General features: G+C 55.4%; 9 protein-coding genes and 1 non-coding gene across 10 annotated transcripts; 5 read left to right on the top strand and 5 right to left on the bottom strand.

Moving 5' to 3' along the window:
• Positions 1-1,235: 1,235 nt before the first annotated feature.
• Positions 1,236-1,910, top strand: tpcF (glutathione S-transferase tpcF; the record flags this gene model as incomplete). The annotated part of the gene is made up of 1 exon (XM_046092674.1): positions 1,236-1,910. The coding sequence occupies one exon, from the start codon at positions 1,236-1,238 to the stop codon at positions 1,908-1,910; it is 675 nt and encodes a 224-aa protein (XP_045948652.1).
• A 163-nt stretch (positions 1,911-2,073) lies between these two features.
• LDX57_010929 lies at positions 2,074-2,146 on the top strand. The gene has a single exon. It is a non-coding gene; the product is annotated as a tRNA-Thr (tRNA).
• Positions 2,147-2,411: 265 nt separating this feature from the next.
• LDX57_010928 (alpha/beta fold hydrolase) lies at positions 2,412-3,353 on the bottom strand (the record flags this gene model as incomplete). The annotated part of the gene is made up of 1 exon (XM_046092673.1): positions 2,412-3,353. The coding sequence occupies one exon, from the start codon at positions 3,351-3,353 to the stop codon at positions 2,412-2,414; it is 942 nt and encodes a 313-aa protein (XP_045948651.1).
• An 858-nt stretch (positions 3,354-4,211) lies between these two features.
• Positions 4,212-4,927, top strand: LDX57_010927 (putative short chain dehydrogenase; the record flags this gene model as incomplete). Its single annotated transcript, XM_046092672.1, has 2 exons — positions 4,212-4,250; positions 4,322-4,927. The coding sequence occupies 2 exons, from the start codon at positions 4,212-4,214 to the stop codon at positions 4,925-4,927; spliced, it is 645 nt and encodes a 214-aa protein (XP_045948650.1).
• Positions 4,928-5,156: 229 nt separating this feature from the next.
• Positions 5,157-7,106, bottom strand: LDX57_010926 (fungal specific transcription factor domain-containing protein; the record flags this gene model as incomplete). Its single annotated transcript, XM_046092671.1, has 4 exons — positions 5,157-5,604; positions 5,660-5,892; positions 5,952-6,371; positions 6,456-7,106. The coding sequence occupies 4 exons, from the start codon at positions 7,104-7,106 to the stop codon at positions 5,157-5,159; spliced, it is 1,752 nt and encodes a 583-aa protein (XP_045948649.1).
• A 1,275-nt stretch (positions 7,107-8,381) lies between these two features.
• LDX57_010925 (uncharacterized protein) lies at positions 8,382-9,215 on the top strand. The gene is made up of 3 exons (XM_046092670.1): positions 8,382-8,563; positions 8,619-9,007; positions 9,070-9,215. Exons 1-2 carry the CDS (start codon positions 8,387-8,389, stop codon positions 8,739-8,741), a joined length of 300 nt encoding a protein of 99 aa, XP_045948648.1. The 5' UTR covers positions 8,382-8,386; the 3' UTR covers positions 8,742-9,007; positions 9,070-9,215.
• Positions 9,216-9,312: 97 nt separating this feature from the next.
• Positions 9,313-9,594, top strand: LDX57_010924 (uncharacterized protein; the record flags this gene model as incomplete). The annotated part of the gene is made up of 1 exon (XM_046092669.1): positions 9,313-9,594. The coding sequence occupies one exon, from the start codon at positions 9,313-9,315 to the stop codon at positions 9,592-9,594; it is 282 nt and encodes a 93-aa protein (XP_045948647.1).
• A 644-nt stretch (positions 9,595-10,238) lies between these two features.
• On the bottom strand, positions 10,239-10,739 carry LDX57_010923 (uncharacterized protein; the record flags this gene model as incomplete). Its single annotated transcript, XM_046092668.1, has 1 exon — positions 10,239-10,739. One exon carries the CDS (start codon positions 10,737-10,739, stop codon positions 10,239-10,241), a length of 501 nt encoding a protein of 166 aa, XP_045948646.1.
• Positions 10,740-11,324: 585 nt separating this feature from the next.
• On the bottom strand, positions 11,325-12,678 carry LDX57_010922 (glycosyltransferase family 69 protein; the record flags this gene model as incomplete). The annotated part of the gene is made up of 3 exons (XM_046092667.1): positions 11,325-11,740; positions 11,800-12,025; positions 12,091-12,678. 3 exons carry the CDS (start codon positions 12,676-12,678, stop codon positions 11,325-11,327), a joined length of 1,230 nt encoding a protein of 409 aa, XP_045948645.1.
• Positions 12,679-13,002: 324 nt separating this feature from the next.
• RTG2_2 (putative transcription regulator (RTG2)) lies at positions 13,003-14,487 on the bottom strand (the record flags this gene model as incomplete). The annotated part of the gene is made up of 1 exon (XM_046092666.1): positions 13,003-14,487. One exon carries the CDS (start codon positions 14,485-14,487, stop codon positions 13,003-13,005), a length of 1,485 nt encoding a protein of 494 aa, XP_045948644.1.
• Between the last annotated feature and the right edge of the window lie 1,560 nt (positions 14,488-16,047).

The raw sequence follows: 16,047 nt of genomic DNA, 5'->3' as shown, positions 1-16,047 counted from the left end.
ACTGCCGCCGCCAGTACCTTCCTCAAGCTGGGGCTCCTCACCGGAAAAAAGGTCCTTGTACCATTCTAAGCAGTTGTAGAGCAGTTAGCAAGTGCTTGAGAATCAGTTGTAATCATATTGAATATCCGTACTGATGGACCGATCCATTTCCTTCTGTCCGACCCGACCGCCCTTGTTATCCTCTGCCAGGCTGATGTTTTCATGCGCTTTGAGGTGGGTGCGAAGGTTATTGGTAGCCGTGTATTTCCTCTAAGCAGTTGACAAGCAGTTAGCAAACAGTTAAAATCATTTTATTTTTTTTTTCACCTGGCCCTTGGCGCAATCCTCCTTCCGGCAAAAAAGCTCTCCGTAGTAGATAATCAGGTTGCCGGCACTATCCTAAGCAGTTCCAAATCAGTTAGCAAATACTTGAGAGGCTGGAAACAAAAGGTTTCCTCGAAGTACTTATAAAGCACTTCTCAGTTCCCTTTCTGAAAGGTTTCAAACCGCTTTCACTCAAGTGCTTAAAAAGCACTTTTCAAGCAATCTTTCCCTCCCTTTCAAGTATCCTTTCCACGAAAAGATTGCTCAAATGGAAAACGGAATGAGGTAGGAATCAGACAGAAAGAAGGCGAAAATAAGGCTTACCGTTTCGTAGGGGGGGAGGGTGAGCTGCCCAGTGGGCACCATACGCAGATACCAGCAGTACCACTTCTGAGGGGAAAAGTTAAAACAACTGCTTCGAAAGCGCTTGATAAGCGGTTACTCACATTTTTCGCCAGATTTGCCATCGTGGCGGCTCCGAAGCGGTTGCGGAGCGGTAAATGAGTATTTGTAATGAAGAGTGTATCAGAGGGCTTTATAAGTGTTTGGAAAGTGCTTTATTGAAGAAAGAAAGAAGGGGGGGGGTCGAAGAAGGTGGGTTGAATACGAAGGTAAGGTGGTGTAAGAGGTCGTGCGAATTGAAAAGAAAAAATTTGGTGGTGCGAACGTCACGTGACCAAATCCTGCTTAATAAGCGTTTTCGGCTCGCGGGACCCACTTTCAAGAGGTCAGGTCAGCTGCAACCACAATCTTTCCTGCGTGTCAATAGAGGGAGAACGAACACGGCAGTTCGTAAAACTATATATAATGAGCTAAACACCGACCGGTCAAGGAGAACCGGCAACACGATTGATTTTCTCATAGTTTCCACCCCCCCCCCCCCCCCCGACAGGCCAACGACGTGCACAGCCATACCGATTCACTCATCGACGATGTCCGAAATCAAACCCATTCAAGTCTGGGGCAAAGGAGGCCCAAACCCGCCCAAAGTAGCCGCCGTGCTAGAGGAACTGAGCCTCCCCTACGAGGTGGTCGCCGTTCCACTGTCGGACGTGAAGAAACCCCCCTACCTGGCCATCAACCCCAATGGCCGTCTGCCCGCCATCCACGACCCGAATGCGGACCTGACGCTCTGGGAATCCGGGGCCATCGTTGAATACCTGGTGGAGCGGTACGACGCCGAGCATCGATTGAGCTTTCCTCGGGGCTCCAACGAGGCCGCGCAAGCCAAGCAGTGGCTCTTCTTCCAGGCCACAGGACAAGGACCGTATTTTGGCCAAGCGGTCTGGTTCAAAAAGTACCATCCGGATCGCGTTCCCAGCGCGGTGTCCCGGTACGTCGGCGAGATCAATCGAGTGACGGGCGTCCTGGAAGGCCAATTGGCACGACAGGCGGGCCAAGGGGGAGACGGGCCCTGGCTGGTAGGAGGGCGATATTCCTATGCCGACCTCGCCTTCCATTGCTGGCAGACTCTCGTGACATATGTCATCCAACCCGAAGACGGCTACACGGTGGAGGATTATCCGCACGTCAAGGACTGGCTGGCTCGCATCTCGGCTCGTCCGGCGGTGAACAAGGCGATGGGCGATGCCCAGCCCTTGAAGTAAAGCGGGCATTGTGGGGTGTACCTCAAGGGGCTGGTTGTTGGGGTTGTTCTTCCTTCTGTATCCTTCATAGTTCTGAAAAGCCTCATCTTCACTGCGAGCCAGGCAGTGGGTACAATGGTTGCTGTAGATGTAATGTCAAATAATAAGTGCTCAAACATCAATCGCTCGCATGGCTTAGTTGGTAAAGCGCATGACTAGTAATCATGAGATCCTCGGTTCGAATCCGAGTGTGAGCATATCTTTTTGTTATTTTTCTCTCCATTCTCTTTACGTGTCAAGGATCATCCATTATCATTTTTGCATTGAACTGGAAATTCTGAAAACCCCTATATACAACCATCTACCTGGTGTTGGGCTTGTTCCATTGATCCCTGGGCGACCCATCCGGGCGTCCTTTTCGATCCCTACTACCAGCATGGAAACCTTTACAGTAACACTGGGCAAAACCAACAGAACTGAGTTGATGGATATAAAACTCCCAGCATTGCAGCAAGATGCCCGTCAAAGCTTTTCCAATGGCTCGTTCGACGACAGGACAGCGTCCCTCACCCACTGCACCTCCGCCGCCAGCAAGTCGGGACGGATTAAATGGACGTGATGGCCACAGTCTGGCACGTCCACAAAACGATGAGTAGATGACAGCTGTAATTGCGCCATTTGCATCCTGCGGTCCACCGAGTCCCAGCGATCTAGCAATTGGCGAAACGAGCTGCGTTGAGCTTCTGTGCCGTGGCCGGCCGCTACCCCGGCCTCGTAGATGCGTTCGTAGTCATGCGAGCTTCGGGCTCGGAGAACGACCAAAGGCTTCGTTCCCAAGACTTGCCGGCGATATTGATCTTTCCGCCCCAGGGTCTCACATATCTCTCGGGCGGAGCCGGCCTCTGCCTCGGCCATTGACTGGCCGCGTGCGATGCTGGCCGCTCGTGTGCGCCATTCGTCGCGCGATAGCCGGGCCCTGTCGCGCAAGCCGGTGACCCGGGCGAAGTTTAAGTCTCCCTGGACGGCGTTGATGGCCCGGCGATGCTCGTCATCGACCAGCATGATCTGTTCTTCCGTCGCCGCGTCCACCAGCACCAGGCCGGCCACCAGGCCGGGGTACCGCTCCAGGTACTCGCGTGCGACGATGCCGCCGTATGAGTGGGCCACTAGGAGAAACGGAGGCTCGAGCCCGGCTCGGACTTGCAGCAGGCGTAGTTCCTGGGCTGCGGTCGTCGCGCGTGGGGGACCAGGGCCGTCCTGGCTGCGACCCAGCCCCGAGCGGTCGTACAACATCGTGGGTGCGAATGCGCCTACGAGTCGCGCCACGGCCACAAACGAGGCACACACGTCCCCGGCGCCGGCTATAAAGACAACCAGCGGGCCGCCGGGAGCGCGGGTGATCCCCTGGAGTGAAAGAAAGAGACTGTGGGTTCCGATATCCACCAGCGATTCCGTAGGCTCCATGGTTGGGATGTGAGGAAAAAGCGAGAGGGTTCGTCGCCTGCGTGAGTCCTGAGGAGACGTTGGGCGACTTGGGTATCCCTTTCGCCAAGTCGCCAATCAGACACCACGCCGCGTTAACTAGTTAGTGTTGGGCGACGAAGATGACTAACATCGTCAACCTGCTGGTATATTTCTATCACTACTTTCTGCATGGCGAAGGGGGTGCTGATTGATCGAAGAGGCCATGTGACTGCAATTGCCCTAGGATGGCGCGCCTCCCCCGACCCAAAAACCCGGCATTGCAGGAGAATTACGGCACCCATCGAAAGAAATTAATGATAGGGGTAATGGCTGTGGCTTCTGGTCTAGTCACAAGCGAAAATCATGCGTCCGAATCCACGGATAGACAACGTGGACGAGTGAGCACAAAATCCCATACGTAAAGTGAGTCATTTCCCCCTTTAGGCAATTGTGAAACAGTAAGTGCCTCCCCAAGACTACGAGGACAAGGTTCTCCTTCTGTGCATGCATTTGTCGGCTTCCTGAGCCCTTTCCCTGGTTGTGACGGTGCCAATGGACACGGCGCGCCGGATACGAAGAGTATAAGGTCTCCATGGCCATGGCATCATACAAACACCTTTTGAGTCACTGCTTATAAATAATGAGCGGGGTGGTTGCCTCTCAAAATTCCTGTTGAAGGGTTTATAAACATGCGCGCACAACGAGGATAGGCGTCTCAGACTCGCTCATCCTAAGCCCACAGTTTCCTCCTTCGGTATCTCTTCAGTGAATATTCAACCAGACCACAAAGTTCCCATTCATCTCATCACCCATTGGGGCCCTATTCTGGCAAGAGAGTCATCATAGTCGGCGGTAGTCATGGCATTGGTCTGTCAACTGCTCAGCTTGTTGACCGAGGTGCTTAAGTGCTGGTAACTGGCCGCGGTCCCGGCCCCATCCACACAGCTCAAGAGCAACTCGGCCCTCAGGCTCACCTTGTGGCCTGTGATTTCACCTCCACCGCGGCAATCGCGCAGCTAAACCCTGCGACAGACGCCTTCTTCGGCCCCGGAACTCAGGTGGACCTGATCTTCGTCAACGCCGGATACGCGGCGCTGGAACCATTCAACGCAGTCACGGAAGACTCTTTCCGACGAAGCTTTGACACAAACGTCTTTGGCCCCTTCTTTGCTGCGCAAAAGCTGACGCCAATTCTGAATGATGGTGGCGCTTTGGTCTTCACGACCTCCGTGGCAAACCAAGTCGGTATACCGGGCATGGCCACCTATGTGACCGCAAAGGCTGCAGTGCAATCCCTGGTACAAACACTGGCAGCCGAGCTGATGGGACGCCGCATTCGCGTGAACGCTGTGTCCCCGGTGTTTGTCCGCACGCCGACTATGGGCGTAGCTAACGCGTCCGCCGACGATCGGACAACTTTTAAGGGCGAGGAGGTCAAGGCGACCCCGCTGGGACGCATTTGGGACCCGGAGGAAATTGCCCGTGCCGTCGTCTTCTTGGGCTTCGAAGCCACCTTCACGACGGGCTCACAGTTGGTTTTGAATGGCGGTTTAGCGTCACTGCAGGTGCATTGATTATGAACGGATGATGTAAATAGTGTAAAACCCGATAGTTCGAGTACTCTGAATACGGAGATGAGTTTGGCTTTGCCGTGTGATGTCGGTAGTTGTGGCTAGGACGACACAATTGTTTCTTTTTGGCGTAGAAGGCGTCAACTGTGACGACCAATGTAGACATGCTAAGATATGCTGGTGAATTGTCAACCGTGGTCTGATCACTGGTCGGGACATGACGCTGGTGGTGTCAGGTCCCTAAATCGCTTTCGGCAAACGAATTCTCGCCATTGACTGCAAGGAATGGATCCCAGGTAGGAAAGTCTAAATATGATGCACTGCCATCTTTGGCCGGTGTCGTCATGGCGGTAGGGAATACCATGCCGCCTCCACCCCAGTATGAACAGGAGGGCCAGCCGCGAGCATCTTCTGAAGGCGCGTGGGACGACATCGTGGCGGCCGTGGAGGAGCCGATGTCGTCTGCGATCGACCGACGACCCCCGGGGAGGAAACACTGAGCCAGCGAGACCAGTTTGCAAAAGAGACTCTGGAGCTGCGCGATCGGCGGACTGATCGAGCCGCTGTGTGCCAAACAGTCGGCAATGGTGCTCAGAAGTTGAAAGTCCGCAAGATTGGCCGTTGTTACGACATTGCAGAACAACACAAAATATGCCGTGAGAGGATAGTACAATAAGGTCCTGAAACCCACAGTCAGCCCTTTTGCCCTCAAGCATGATAAGAAAACTAGCATACCAATGTAGAAAGGCCACCGTGCTTTGCTTGTCACAGGACAAACACATTGACACCAATGCCGACAGGGGCTGACGCGCTGACTGCAGATAAAGCTCTATAGAGGTGGCGGTTTGGCTAGACGTGACCTGTCTTAGATGAAAGATCGCAGTCATGACCGAGTGAAAGGCGAATTGAAGCGCTGCAACTTCGCTGTTCATGTCTAAACCTTTCCAGAGAGGTGATGGAGATGCAATCTATTCCAAGTCATTAGCTGTTGCGAGGAAGAGAGGTACATCGTATCGCTAAGCCTTACTTGCTCAATCTTCGAATGAATCTGGTTCATCTTCGATAGCAATTCGTCGCCCACACCGTCAAAAGCAGGTCCTTCACGGGAATCTGCCGATGAGCTCTCCAGGTGTGGTAGCAGCACGGCTTGGATACGCGCTAGGTCGATGTAAATCTCGAGGAGGCCGGACAGGGGCACACCGGACGGGCGCAAGGCGGGTAGGTCTGTCCCCAGGGACGTGCTGAGTGAGGATCGACATTGACCAGTCTTGCAGGCGTAGTTCTTTTCGAGCATATAGCACCAGATGACACAGTAATAGACCTCCGAGCTGACGCCGGCGTCCTGCGCGACGGCTACGTCCAGACCCATGTCCACACAAGCCCGACAAGCAGCCTTCGTCAGACCCCAGCATAACGCCGTATCACCAGAGCCTTGATGAAGGAATATCTGCCATCCAGTTAGTCCAACCAAATGCGTATACAAAGATATACGGAAGAAAAGGAAAGACAAGAGAAGACAAGACAAACTTACACCACATAGCAAGGCCTGCAAGAGGGCCAAAGACGGTGGAGTCACCAAGGGAATTTGCTTCAGCGCGGCCTGCGCGCTAGCCCGGTATTCCTGGGCACTGACACGAAGATTTTCGGTCAGGTCATCGGCGCCGTCGATGGTCAGCACGGTAGTCAAAAATTTGTATGCCATAGCATTGACGCAGACCGTGTAGATGGTCGAAATTGGCGCTGATACCTCCCGCCGCAACAGAGCTAGGCCCATCTTCTTGAGAGAGGGGAGGGAGACATGTCGGAAATAGTCTTGTACGAAAGCGCCAAAGCGATCACATTCGATGTCTACACCAGCGTTAGCCCTGCCACGGATAGAACAAGTGATCGAGCGAGTACCTCGTAGCATCCAGGAGAGAAATTCCGCGCCGGGTATCTTTGGAAGGCCGTCTCCTGTAGCAATAGCGATACTGCTCACTTGGCCCGCGCTATCGACAATGCCCGAGACGTGACTGGCCACGCGCAGGGCCGATTCAAGAGCCTCACGCCGATCGAGTGTCAGTCCGGGTACGTAATCAAATTGATACAACGTGCCGGAGATCTGAGCGTCAGTTAAGGGCACGAGCGAGATCCAACCTCGCGGCTCCCGATGCCCGTCCGACGGATTCCGTCGCTTGTCCATGCGGGGCGAATGGGATAGTCGCGAGTCCAGCGATGGTCCCTGGGCTTGCTGCAGAGCCGGCTGGATGGGTCTTGACTGCCGAGAGGAACGGGTGTGGGGGTTGGGACTGCGTCGGACTAATTCCTTACGATGCCGGCGAGGTGGTCGCTGATGAAGACAAGCCGTGTTGGCATCCTGGCAGTTCCCACAGGGATCCTGTCGATCGCAACGTACCTGCAGGAGACATCAGTTTCTTCATCTGATCATACCACGAGCGGGTTTGCTCTTCTCCTTTAATACCTTTCGCGCATGGCACAGATCGCACTGCAAGTATTGAGTTAGCTGTGAGCACCCATCTGGGTCGAACTTCGGGATTCAAATCAAGCAGGCCGAGCAAAAGACGTGCAGAAGATTGTGACTTACTGCAGGATGTTGGGGTCGCGAGTCCACCGACGAAGGCGTGGACATGGCAGATGTGGCGTGCATATCAACGAGGCCGGCCAACACATCTCATTTATTCTCGAGGCAGGTTTCAACACTACGCGTGTCTCCTCGTCTCCTTCAGCCGCGGAGTTTGCGCAGGCCCGGCTTCTGGCGGACAAATGCAACGATGCAACGATGGCGATGAAGATGTCGGCTAGACGAATCTGCCGCCAAGAGCCGCTAGAATTAGGGCTGTCTCGGTCACGGATCAATCACGAGCCCTCATTCCTCCTCGTCCGACGACTTATGGGTCCTAGTGGATTCTCCTCGTGGGCCCAACGGCCATGAATTGGGAGTTAATTATAGTCGGTCAACCCAATCTCTCTGGTCATTGGTCCAGGATCTCCGAGCAGAATGGGTTAAGGGGAAGATCCGGGGTCAACCTATCAAGGCCATCGTTGGCATCCGTCATGAACCGGTGAGCAGGTAGATACTTCTCCGTCGACTACAATATCACACTAGTACCGAATATTAAGGGCCATGGTGAGGCCTACCGGTCAAAAATAGTCGTGGTCTGCTGCCAATGTTGCCTCACGTTGACCACGAGAATTTGAAGGCTGAGCTGAGACAAATCATGCTTTCGATTCTCCGACCATGGTTTGTCCCTATTTTTCCCTTCTCTCTTTTTATATTTTCCTTTCTTAGCGATCAGAAGATGCTTGTTCATAAGAATGTCAGAAACGAAGAGCAAGTTGCAGGGATCCAAGAGAGGTACATTTGAGAGCTTCACCTCCACTGCCTACTACAAACAACCTGGGAGATACGAACCAATGTACTCATCAATTCTCGACGTTTTTTCGATGCCTTTGACTCCCGCCATGCAGCTTCAACTTCAACTGAGCGCAGACAAGTCAGCCTATAGCAATCATGAGGCCGTGTCCGGCGAACTGGTTCTGCGTAGCGCCATCCCTGTACAGATATCTGGAATCGTTATCACTCTGAAAGGCACCACAAGGTCATCGCTGAAAGACGGACGACTTGTCGAGCGGCATGAGGTCTGTACCGAGCATTCAATCTTCACTGATCTGAGCAGATACTAACTCGAACCAGCTCTTTCGCCGACGGCAACGAGTGTTTCCTCCCCCAGTCATTGCCCAGCTTCCTGGTCATTCCGGCTCAACGGTCGGCGCAGGTACTCATCGCTTTCCGTTTTCAATTCCCGTGAGTTTGTGACCTGGAAGGTTCTGCGAGGAAACTGGGCAGTTTATCCAAAACTGACGAGTATCCAGTTCTCTCAAGTCTCAGAATGTTACAAAACGGAGAATGGCGAGGAGCCGGAGGTGACCTGTGCCGGCATCCGGTGCCCTCAACATCCAACCATGCACCTTCTGCGACGGCTCCCTCCATCAACGGGTACGATTGGAACTTCTGGTGAGATAGAATATAGCCTGGACGCAGAAGTGACACCCGCAGGACGTTTCCAGCGGCGTGAGAGAACAGTTGAGTGGAAGCCCTACAAGCGGAAACGCCTTCGATCTTCGAATTCTGACCTTGTCGCCAGAGCTGTACTATCGTTCTCCAGCCTCTTTCTGAATCTCTTCCTCTGCAGCCACCTTCTAAACAGATCCAATCAGCAACACTAGGCCCAGAGATCCTAGGATCAGCTCAGCCCGTCTCGTTTCACGTCGAGGCGCGTTTAGCACAAGGCCCGGGCCTACTGCGTGGGCATCCCATCCCACTTCAAGTCGCCCTTACACGCGTCAGTCCCACGTGGTGCTCCGTGCAACTACTTGACTTTCAAACCATGCTCGTCGAGACGACACAGGTACGAGTGCAGGAGAGCGTCGAGCACTTGGCGCAGGTCTGGGTGGTGCAAACCGTGGCCAATCTGGAGCGATCAATACCAATCGAGCACAGCCACCGACCCGTGTGGGTGTCGAGCGACCTCTGGAAACATCACACTCTGCCGGAGGGGGCGACATCCAGCTTTGAGACCTGCAACTTGCGCCGCACGCATCGGTTGGAGGTTCGGCTTGGTTTTCGCTTCCAAGTATCCCCGGTAAGAAACGACTCCGCGGCGGAGTAGCATGGTTACTAACTCTCTCAACGGATTTAGATGTTACCTTCACGGTTAGTCGTCTTTGTCTTCTGGTTTCCCATCTACCTAATCTCTGCACCTTCGATTCAATCACCGGGGCCCCGGGAAAAGATGGGTTTCTCAGCGCCCGAGGACGCTGTGTACAAAGAGGGTTTGTTAGAGAAATCGGCAGCCCTAAGTCGAGCAGTGGAAGTGGAAGATAATCGGCGTCATTCCTATAAATCCTGAATGCTACTTTCTTACACTTTCACACTTGTCTGTAATTACAAGTATTCATATAACCCGGGAAGGGAATTTGTGGTCTCCAACGATTGAATTTGCAGTGGAAAATGTTACCATAGGCGTTACTGACTCAAACAAATTTTTGGTGTGCAGCCAGGCCTTCAGGTCTAAATGGGCTGTGTCGATACGGCTGACGATAATACTAGCTTTGATCGTGCGTCATGTGGAACTATCCACCCTCTAAACCTCGTTAATGGAGGTATTGCGGTGGTAAAGAGGGTTCCAAGCACAGATGGACAAATGGGACCCCGCAGAACATGATGATATTAAGAGCTTATTGTACAGAAAAAGGGAGGAACAGCATAAAAGAAGCATGGGCGCCCCCTAGTCCCTCAGCAGGACAATGTGAATCAATGCAGACCAAACAGGGCAGCAGATACGAGAAGGGTCGAGAGGACCACCACGGACGGAAGGCTCATGGGACCTTTGGAGAGTTGCACTGTCGTGGCCGCCGATGTTTCCGTGGAGCTGGCAGAGGAAGAGCTGGCGGTGCGCGTCTTGCTGTTGGTGCTCGTCTTGCTGGAGGTCGCCGTGGCTGTCGGAAAGGAAGTGGCCGTGGCCGTGGCATTGGTGTCTCCGTAGCACCAGACGTCTTTCCAGGCTACGCCGGCGTCATACAAACAGTCGGTAAGATCCTGGACGGACTGATCTACCGCCAGTCCGTACAAGGCGCAATCGTAGTCGTAGGGGAGAACCCCGGCCGGTTTGGCGCACTGCTCGAGGAGGCTTTTATATTTGTTCGTGTTGGGGACACCACAAGCAGCGTCTTTCACGGGCAGCTCAAACTGCGCGGACGATCCACAAGTCGTGCTGCTGGCGGCGGCGCCGGTGGTGGTGGCTGTAGAGACCATGATGGAAAGGAGGAAATGCAAGACGCAATGAAATGAGAAGCGACAGGAAGAACTAATAACGAACGACTGAGGTGCTGGACGGCCAGTGACCAGAGTGCGTAGTTTTACTTCTTTATAGCCGAAACCATAGCCAGCGTCTGCGCTGCCGGTTATTTTTAGCCGGTGCCGTGTTGGTTGATGTCTCACCTTGTGTGGGAGGCTCGGCTCCTCGCGGGTACAAACCGCGGCAATGCTCAGCGCGAAGTGGTTAAATCCGAGCGAAGTCAGCTCATCGTGGGTCAAAGACTCAAAACCTCCCTCCCCACGCCGAGGCCTGCCGATCGCCGAAGCTCAGCGTGGGGAATCTCTATCCACGCCGAGCGACAGGTCACATTGCGTGTATCGCGAGTTGTTAGGGTTGAAAGAAAGAGAACACGGCATTCGTCACCATTGCCTTTGCCAGTAGGATGTTAAGCCCACGAGCTTGGGGTGTGAGTCGAAGGTCGCTTTCGAACTGGAGCCACAGTCGGAGAAAAGGATGGGCCAAGTAATATTCAGTTCGCTAACATGAGCAGAGACCGAGGTCAAAGGCCCCCAGCCTTGAAGTCACCCCTGTACCTCACCCAAGAGAAGGAATTCCTGTGAGCCGTCCAGGAGACAGAAGCGACCGGCTTCGCGATTCAATGTGCTTCGGCTCTCCCATCGCGCCAGGCGCCGGCGTACCCTCCATTCACTTAGTGACGGAATGGCCACGCTCCGCCGCAGGCGACTTTCCCACAGCGACCCCAGGACATGCCAAAAGGACAGCCAGCTCTGGATGGGCTGCACGGCTGCGTACGCCACCCCTCCGTAGGCTACACGCACGCGAGGGTTCACATACAGGCCCCGAGTAGCTGACAGAGGGTTGTCGGCGTGCAGCAGGCAGCGCTCAGAGCCTTCAAGCCGAGCAGCGGCCAGTTGGTCGGCAATGCCTCGGAATTGCAGTGGCGGATTGGCCATGAAGGGATGTGCTGATATGGCGACTGCAAACCGAAGAAAATGTTAGCAAGTGCCTTTGGAGAGCGATGAAAGAGGCGCCTACCCATTCCATTCCAGCAGCTCGCTACCGGAACGGGTGACAAGGTTTGCATGGCGCGTCTCGAGTCGGCGGCGCGGAATAGAGGCCATGTGGACATGATCGGTCGATGGCCCTGCGAGTCTCTCAAGGCGCCACTGTCGTGGTATCGTGGGGGCTGGGAGAAGTCAAGGGCGCACGCTGCCGCATAATCGCCATTGTTCGTGTCCAAAAGACGAAGGACATCCGTCGTCTGCATCTGCGCGTAAGCGAGAGCACGAGGCAGTAGCAATGGGAGCCGGATACGACATCGCTTACCGTGAAGACCACGTCCTCCAGAAACAATATCCGGTCGAAAGTGATTCCATCTGCTAGCAGGTTGTAGAACGGCTGCAATGAGGCATTGCGCCGGCGGGCCAAGTAGGGGATGTGTCTCTGCTTTCTGATCTGCCGAGTGCCGGCCATCCAACCGTGCTCTTTCGCCGCCGTTTGCGAGTCCTCCTCAACGGTTGGAAATCCCAGTGTGATATTTCGCGGGACCCCGAATCGATCCAGGCCGCGATCGAGGTCATGTAGCGCATCCTGGGTCTCATCCTCGCTGCCGCTCTCCCACACGCTCACAAACACGTTCTCGGGGCCCAGCGTTCGTGCCAGTTCCACCACGGCATGATTCCAATGACGACGCAAGATGTCCTCCGTGTTGCTCTGGATGCTGGCAATATAGATGCGACCGCGTGGGGAGGGTTGATTCAAGGGGATGGCCGGCGATGGCCGGACTTGTTGATGAACGCGCAGCGCTTCCCAGAGGCTCTCGACGATGACCAGCACCGCCAGAAACTGGATCAGACGACGCCAGAAAGTCGGGCACCGAGCGAAGCGGTGCGACAGAGAGGCAGACCAAGACATGAGGACGTCGTGAGACGGTCCGTTGACGAGGACATCTCACATCGCGGGTTGGGCAGGAAGAGGATAGGTCAGGCTGACATGTTCCAGGGGGTGGAGGGGCCAAAGCAAAGTCAAAGAACAGGGACCCAAGGTTGACGTAGGAGTGTCTCTCTTGGCCCGTCTTGTCCTGACGCCATTGCACGCTCTCATTAGTCGGCGCTTTGCTGGCAGGACTGAGTCATCTCCAGTCGTCGCCATCGCCGACGATCCTTTCCTGTCGATCGCCCGTCCGATGCTGTAGGGCGGTGCTGCCAGGAATGAAGGAATATTAATAAAAAGGATCTTCTACAGCAGATCCTCTTCCACCAGTTTCACCTGCACCTTCATGCCCCAGCCGTCGCGTCCCCCGATCCAGTGTTTCCGCTTGCCTACCTTCTGGATCTTCCGCAGGTCCTGCGCCAACTCCTGCTTCAGCCGCGTCGGATCGAAGGCCACCTTTTGCACGGCGAACGTCAGGGCAATGCCGGCACGATCGCTGTGCGAGCCCAAATCGTTGGCCCATTCCGCTAGGGGTAGCAGCCGGGGTCGCGCGGTGTCGACAACGCCTAGCGGATAGACGCGCGCCAGCACCAGCGCCACCTTGCCTACGTACCGCATCCACCAGGCCTCCTCCGGCGTCAACAAATCGCGCAGACGCTCCCGAAAGGCTTGTTCGCGTCGCGGCAGCTCGCCGCCGTAGCGTTCCTGCAGCATCAGCGCCAGGCGCGCCCGGTCGGCGTGCGGTACCCCGTGTGCGTCCGACAGCACGCCCGTGCCGGTACTATACAAGGCGGCCGCTGACGAGAGCTCGGTTGACAGGGCGGCATGCACGTAGAGGGCGTTCGCCAGCGCCTGCAGCACCTGATCGGACACGGACGGCGGAAAGCGTCGGTCGGCAGTCGGTCGGGGAATGCAGGCGATGAGCAAGCCGGCGAGAGCCTGCGCTGAGGGCCGCGCAAAGGGCCGGGTCGCTACGGTCAACGGATCCTGCTGGCGCACCATGGGAGGAATCGTGCGGAAGAGCAGGCCCTCGCGCACGCCGCCTTGACAGAAGTGGGCCTCGCGAATCCCGTACGGCACGGCCTCGGCCAAGGCGTTAATCAAGAAGGCCACCGAGGGAACCTGTTTGCGCCGGCGGTCCGACACGCGGAAGATCTTGCGAGCGGTGCGCGCGATCTCCTTCAAGGCCCGGGTGTTCTCGAAGTCCTCCTTGGGTGCTGTGTATCCGTTGATGATGGACAGGGGATAGTCCTCGCCGCGCGCCTGGTGCCGGTACAACAGCAGATATCCCCAGCCCCGGAATCCGCCGCCCGACAGGTAGACCTGGAAGCCGCCGTCTCGCCGCGCGCGATCGAGGAGCCACTGGGGGATATCCAACGCTGTCCAGGCCCGTCGAAAGTTCTCCTCCATGGTACGGCGGAAGGCCTGCTTGGCCCGACGAGCGTCTTCCTTGCTGCGGCCTTTTTCTAGCTCTGCCAGCGTCCGGGTGAGGGCAGCGGCGCCGTAAGGGAAGCTCACGGCGCCCTGCGGGCTCGTCACCACCTGGCCGGCGTTCGACACGATCCAGGTCATTTGCATGCTGCCGCCACCCAGGTCCAGCGCCAGACCGGCCAGCTGCGAAAATCCGCTGGCGATTCCCCATGCGCCCACGACGCCCTCCTCAGCCTTGCTCAGTGTCTCGACGGCAATCCCCGTAGCTCCGTGCAGCGCGCGCATGAACTCGGCGGCGTTGGAGGCGGTGCGCGTCGCTTCCGTGGCCACGATGCGAGTATTTCGGGCGGGAACGCCCATTTCCAGGCAGACAATCTGGAAGCGCAGGATGGCACCGATGACGGCTTGAATAACGGGTTGCGGGATAGGAATGCGGTCGCCACGGTCGTCGAATTGGGCCTCGTAAAGTGAGATATTGACGCGATGGGCGTAGACTGTGGGCAGGATTCGCGCGGTCGGCGCGGAGAGATCGGTAATTGAACATCGAATGCCATTGCTATCATCGCGAGGTCATCATGGGCGTGACAGATCATTTGAGAGAGAGAGAGAGAGAACTCACCTGCCCATATCAACCACCGCATGCAAACGTTTGGCCTTTACGGCGTCCACGGGGGAGTCCTGCCCGGTAGAGGGGGGAAATTGAAGTCCGCCTCCCATTACGCCCGGTTAACATCGATTCTCCATGAGGGGACGGAATGGTACTTGCGACAGAGAGTTGGGGACGGAAGGGAAGAATGAGGAATGAATGAAGCAGCACGACGGAAGGGTGAGTCATGACGTCATCTGCAGGACATCGCGCATTAATTATGTCCACAATTTATGCCATCAACGCTGTAAATCTCCGTGCTCATGAAAGCCTTCACAGAGAGTCTACAGTCTCCTCGATGACGATTCCAAGAAAATCCTGTCAAATGGTTCAGTTCTTGTATTCTTCAAGCCAGACCAATCGGCAGATGGAAAATATATAGAGAGCCGACTCAGAACCCGTTTGAAGCCTCAATTGCGAACCAGATTCTTCGGAATATCAACTCTGAACACGAAGTTGTCTATACACATTGACCGTCACAGAAAGACGCTACCGCCCATTTCCCAGCCCATGCCCATCTGCATGACTTCGGTGGGGAGTTCGCCGTTCTGCGCAATCCGCAGACGTTCATCTTCACCTTTAGCGAGACCAACCACAACGTCGGCCTTGCAGGTCCTGAGTGCCAAGGTGCGCACGCCCGAGCTAGTCCCTAGAGGCCCTATAGCGGTCGTAAATGGCGTCGTCGTGTCCCATTTGACCTGTGAGCCCGAGGTTAGCCGTTGTTGCTGTTGTGTGTGGAGTTCTCGATCGGGGAGAGAAATTGAGGAAGGACTTACATCACCGGTAAGCTTCCGGTACCTAATTCAGATCGCCCTTGAAAATGACCAGGCTACTCTTTTTCAGCTCGTCAGAGAGACCGGGGGTCATGTAAGGTAGTCGCCAGTAGCAACCTGCCGTCGTCCAGAACGGATCTTCTTTCACAGTCAACCGCCCTGACTCCTGGAACGTGTGCCACTGCTCGGACAAAAAAGGAAAATTCTATCGCTCGTCATCACTCAGTGGAGTCGGTGAATTGGGCCCGCCCTGGTGGTGAGTTCCGAAAAAGTCTCTTTCCGGCTCAGACAAGGCCAGCAGTAAATCCGTGAAGTCCGCGGGCATGGCATCAGAGACAACCGCGGGATGGATTTCGGCTGAAGGACAAGGTTGGCTGCGAGTCCGGTTGACAAGAGGAAACCGGCCAGGAGAAGGTCAACGTACAGCTCGAAACCAGAATTGTCCAATACAATGTCAACTGTTGCTCCGACCCCTTTTTGCCGGCGCGCGTTTTCTAACGC

Source organism: Aspergillus melleus (assembly GCF_016097325.1).
Source record: "Aspergillus melleus strain CBS 546.65 chromosome Unknown contig6, whole genome shotgun sequence".
NCBI classification, from domain to species: Eukaryota; Fungi; Ascomycota; class Eurotiomycetes; order Eurotiales; family Aspergillaceae; genus Aspergillus; species Aspergillus melleus.
This window is presented reverse-complemented; position numbering and strand designations above follow the sequence as displayed.

What these genes read in the sequence shown, in the direction of transcription:
- LDX57_010925 (XM_046092670.1), top strand. Translation starts at nt 8,387, where the DNA reads ATGCAGCTTCAACTTCAACTGAGCGCAGACAAGTCAGCCTATAGCAAT. An exon ending in GACTTGTCGAGCGGCATGAG is followed by an intron (nt 8,564 to 8,618) that starts GTCTGTACCGAG and finishes AACTCGAACCAG; the next exon opens with CTCTTTCGCCGACGGCAACG.